At 34.5% G+C, this 5509-nt stretch overlaps 1 protein-coding gene across 1 annotated transcript; it reads left to right on the top strand.

Moving 5' to 3' along the window:
• The first annotated feature begins 1916 nt into the window (after positions 1 to 1916).
• Positions 1917 to 4956, top strand: LOC111306675 (3-ketoacyl-CoA synthase 20-like). The gene is made up of 2 exons (XM_022904476.2): positions 1917 to 3103; positions 3846 to 4956. Exons 1-2 carry the CDS (start codon positions 2312 to 2314, stop codon positions 4629 to 4631), a joined length of 1578 nt encoding a protein of 525 aa, XP_022760211.2. The 5' UTR covers positions 1917 to 2311; the 3' UTR covers positions 4632 to 4956.
• Positions 4957 to 5509: the final 553 nt, after the last annotated feature.

The following is a 5509-nucleotide window of genomic DNA, read 5'->3' as shown; positions in this document are numbered from 1 at the left end:
TCTTATCACCAAAAAAAAAAAAATATGATAATGACATACTTCATGTAACATTTCTCAACATGCATAAGAATCTTGACATCTTTTATTTTTAATGAATAAATTAGGGTTTTGAATTTCTCTTTTGCATGACATAATTTAAGTAATTTATATTGATAAAAATAAACTGAAAAATTATATATATCAAAACTGCTAATTTAAGTACGTGCAAAAAGGAAGAAAGAAAGAAAAATCTTAAATTCTTTGTGAACGGAGAATTAAACGCGCAAATACTGTCTATTAGTCAAGTAGTCAAGTAGTCAAGTTTGAATAGAATTAAAGCTGAAACTGCCAGTGAAAGCAGCAAGTATGGCACCAAGATTAAACCAATTTAGACCGATCGACATGACTTTATCTTCAAATTAAATGGGAATTTGACTGTTGATTAATGGAAACTCTCAGCAGGTGCGCTACAGACGTTGAATCTCCAAACTACTTATTAATTAGAAGGACCTTGAGGCATTCTTGAAAGGATAGTAAAGTCAAAATCCATACCTTTAAAGCCTCTTAAGGCTGGCTGTTCGTAACTAAATATGTAGTGTTTAGGGGCCAAAAATGTCCTAGACATCAAATCACTAAACATTGATAAGAATACATTAGCTATCTTCTCGATCCGATTTCAAAAACATAATCCTAACAACGAAAGCTAAAGCTAATAAATAAGGGACGGAAGGAAGCTAGCAGTTAACAGTTAGTCCGAATAATCAATTAATCCAAGAAAAATTGAAAACATGAATAATTTTTTCAAATTACCTAAGTTACCCCTAACCCTCCTACCCTTTATACTTATGTAGCTGATCGAGAAGACATTACGTACATGAGTTCATTTAAACTTGCAATCTCTAAGCACCAACATAAATTTCGTATCGTCTGATTCAAACAATAACAACTGAAAAATTCCAACATGAATAATTGAATTGATCATCCATTTTTTTGTGATATTGGTATTATGGTCGTTGGATGATTTTGCTGATGGTCATGTTTCGGGACAATCATGCATGAGTTAATTTGCAATGTTTCAACTTAATGTGCATGGCATATAAATGTGCTTTGAGTACTACCCTACCACCTAGCTGGCTACCCTCAATTTGATTTTAATATCAATAAGTTAGGGCTTCAAATAAAGTCCCTAATGAAATACATTGACAGATCATAGTTTCTTTATTCTCATCTATAATTAATTTGCGTTTTAAGAATTTTTTATGAGATAATACCCGGTTTTAACCTCTAACTTAATTTATTTAAAACTGTTTTTCTAACCCCCTAGTTTGTTTTTTGTGTACCTAACAAAAGTTATATATTGCAGCCAATAAGATCTTATCCTAGTTACAAGGAAAAAGTTTTGAAATCTTAAAATCTTGAATTCAAATCTCATTGTATTTTAATTTTATATTGAATTTATTTAATTATATATATTTCTTTTATTTTGTTTATTTGTAAGTTGTAACTTCGCAAAAAGAAAGGTAAAGTTTAGAGTAATTGATCCTAGATGGAAAAATAATTTTATTATCGTATTTTCCTAATTTTTTATTGCGAGTTAATATGAATTTCTTCCACTAACAATGACACACAATTCGGGTGAGCCAAGTTGCTCCCCAACAAACAATATCATGCAAATACTAAATTAATAATATTCATTGGACATGTCAACCCTCTTTCTCTCCCATGCTATCACACCACACAAGAGTGGCAAAGCTTCTTATAAGAATGCCAATACTTAAAATCATACTAGCATAAATTAACCAAAAAAAAGAATAGTAATGCATTTAAATGTTACCGGATGCTAAGATGATATTTAAAAAAAAAAAGTAATTAATGCATTTTTTAAGAAATTAATAAAGATAATGCATTAAATACGAAAATATTTTAAAAATAGTAATTAAATAATCCTTAACAGGCGCTTATAGTATCCGCTATCCCGGATCCACGTATAAATACAAAATTAGAAAAAAAATAAAAAATAAAAAGGAGCTAATTAACCGGTTGGCAAATTCAATGCTACGGAGGGTTAACAAGTAAAAGTTCATCGGGGTAGCTGCATCCTCCCATCTTTCTTTCCCCCTTTAAATTGCTCCAACTTCTTCCCACAATTGCAACTCATTAACTCTTTTCCCACCCTTTCATTCGTTTTGTTTTAAATTCAAAATCGAAAATACTACCAATTTTTGTTGAGTTATTCACCCCAAAGTTTTGTTTTCTTGGTTTTCAGCAGTTTTTTTTTTTTTATCTGGGTTTTGTTTTAGGCTTCATATTGGATTTGTATTATAGCAAAAAGATGGCAGCAGAGAGTAGGCAAAGCTCGAATCCAGAGCCTGTACAGGTTCAAACAGCTTCCTTAGAAGAAAGAAGATCAAACAATAATCTCCCAAACTTTATTCTTTCAGTAAGGCTAAAATATGTGAAGCTTGGCTACCATTACTTAATCTCTAACGCCATGTATTTAATGCTAGTACCTCTCGTAGGCATTGCTTCAGCTCATCTTTCCACGATTACTTTCCTTGATTTTGTTCAACTATGGGACCAGCTCAAGTTCAATCTTGTCTCGGTAACCCTATGTTCAGGCCTTTTAGTTTTTTTGGCCACACTTTACTTCAAGAGCCGCCCCAGGAAAGTCTATTTGGTTAATTTTGCTTGTTACAAGCCTGAAGCAGAACGTACTTGCACCAGGGAGATGTTCATGGAAAGATCTGGTCTCATAGGGAGCTTCACCGAAGATAACTTAGCTTTTCAAAAGAAAATCCTTGAGAGGTCTGGTTTGGGGCAGAAGACCTACTTTTCTGAGGCTCTGTTGCGTGTCCCACCAAACCCGTGCGTGGCGGAGGCCAGGAAGGAGGCTGAGACAGTTATGTTTGGAGTCATTGATGAACTCTTGGCGAAAACTGGTGTCAAGGCTAAGGATATAGGAATCCTTGTGGTGAATTGCAGTGTGTTCAATCCTACACCATCTCTTTCTGCCATGGTTGTGAACAGATACAAGCTTAGGGGGAACATTTTGAGCTACAATCTTGGTGGAATGGGCTGCAGTGCTGGGCTCATTTCTATAGACCTTGCCAAGCAGTTGCTACAGGTATGTTTCTTCTTTTTCACCCTTTTATTTTTTTTCTTTTTTTACAATATAAGCTGCAACTAAGTATTGTTAGAATTTAAACCCAAATTTATTGATATCACATTTTAAAAATGATTGGATAAATTAAACACTTATAAACTCCAATTTTTTTCTGCCCTTTAAATCACATCTTTTTTTCTCTGACTGATTTAAACCACATGTCCCTTTTCTTTTTTATTTCAGCTGTTGGATTGCTTTTATATGGCATAAATTATGTGAAAAGGAGTTCATGCAGTTTGGCTGTGAATGAGTCAATCTCACTTTAAATAGGTCCGAGGAATTGAGCCATCTAGGTTAAGAAAATTTTATATATTGCTGCAGCCAGCAGCCTGCTGGCTGCTGAGCACTTGTCGAGCTGGTAATTGGCCTACTAGGTGACCCACATTAAAGGATGGCTGCAGGTGATTTTATTAGGCCAAGCGACTCTAAGAAAAGAGAGGTGTTATAATCATTTATTAAAAATGAAAAAATACTACTACTAAATTCCAGTTGTAGTTTAGTGGTTCCGGACCATCCAATTGGAAATTATATTTAGTATGCGGCGGGGTAATTTGAGCTAGTTTCCACTTTCTATATTATGATTAAGGGTAATGAATGTGTTCCCCTTTCACCTCCAAAATAACATTTTAAATGGAAAGATTAATTAATAATTTGGTAGATTTGGTCTTGTGGCAAGTACTGAAATATTTTGTTCCAATTACAGGTACACCCCAACTCTTACGCCCTAGTGGTAAGCATGGAGAACGTTACTCTCAACTGGTACTCTGGCAACGACCGATCTATGCTTGTCTCAAACTGCCTCTTCCGTATGGGTGGCGCTGCAATCCTTCTCTCCAACAGCTCCTCCGATCGCCGCCGCTCCAAGTATCAACTTATTCACACCGTACGTACCCACAAAGGGGCTGACGATAAATGCTACAACTGTGTCTTCCAACGCGAGGATGATACCAAAAGAATTGGCGTTTCCCTCTCAAAAGACCTCATGGCTGTTGCTGGAGAAGCCCTTAAAACCAATATCACCACCCTGGGGCCATTAGTTCTTCCCATGTCCGAGCAACTCCTGTTTTTTGCTACTTTGGTTGCAAGGAAAGTCTTCAAAATGAAGATCAAACCCTACATCCCAGATTTCAAATTGGCTTTCGAGCATTTTTGTATTCATGCAGGAGGGAGAGCTGTGCTAGATGAGCTTGAGAAAAACCTTGATCTCACGGATTGGCACATGGAGCCATCGAGGATGACTCTTTACAGGTTTGGGAACACTTCAAGCAGTTCTTTGTGCTATGAACTAGCTTATTCTGAAGCCAAAGGAAGAATCAGAAAAGGTGATAGAACGTGGCAGATCGCTTTCGGGTCAGGATTCAAATGCAACAGTGCGGTTTGGAAAGCCTTGAAGACCATCAATCCAGCCAAGGAGAAGAGTCCATGGATTGATGAGATTGATGACTATCCTGTTCATGTGCCTAAGGTGGCAACAGTTGGTTCTTCCTAAACCATAATTTTCATTCAGAGAGAGAATTTAATTAGTAATTAATAGTATGGTTTAATTTATACATGGTTAATGTGTGTTAATTTGAAGGTTAATTCCAAGTTAAAGACGAAAAAGACCCATTCCATCACCTTTTTTCATTTTCATTTTTTTTAGGGTTATGAAAACAAATTGATCAATGAATGTAAGATTTGATGAAAATAGCTATCTCGGTATCATGAGACATCCATACGGCAAAACAAAATGAGCCCATTTAACCTTTAAGTTGAGAATTACACTAAATGGATGTTTATGCAGTATTGACATGACATATTTATCATTTCATTACGTTTTTAATGATGATGGACGGAATGAATGAATTTAAAATATTAAAAAAAAAAGTTGTAAATTTAAAAATTGTTTTGAAGTTATGTAAGATGATGCATTTACTCTTGGAATCCAAATCTACCATTAAAGGAAAGTTAGCTACATGATGCAATGTAGCTATAGCAAACTTTGCATGAAAAGCCACTAATTGGCATTTTTTTCTGCTTTGAATGTAATTAAATGGTTTTTGGGTTTTTGGAAAAAATTTTTTTGTTGGGTCAACATAATTTTGGAAAAAAGCTCTACATACTCATCTAGTAGACTAATACATTCATTTCACATACTCAGACTTTTTATTTCAAAATTTTATTATAGGCTATAAATGTTATAATGCTTAATTTTCATTTAAGTCCCTAAAATAAAACATTAAAATAGGTGAGTCTTATATTTTAATGCATTAGCACCGTGCTATAATTTTGGATCTTTTTGTTTGTTGGGTCAAGGGCTTATAGTTTTTTGTATTGGTTTTTTCTTTTTGTTTTATCTCTTTGTTTTACTTTTATTCTTAGATATTT

Source organism: Durio zibethinus, chromosome 22 (assembly GCF_047325235.1).
Source record: "Durio zibethinus cultivar Kanyao isolate XHJ-2024 chromosome 22, ASM4732523v1, whole genome shotgun sequence".
In the NCBI taxonomy this organism is placed as follows: Eukaryota; Viridiplantae; Streptophyta; class Magnoliopsida; order Malvales; family Malvaceae; genus Durio; species Durio zibethinus.
This window is presented reverse-complemented; position numbering and strand designations above follow the sequence as displayed.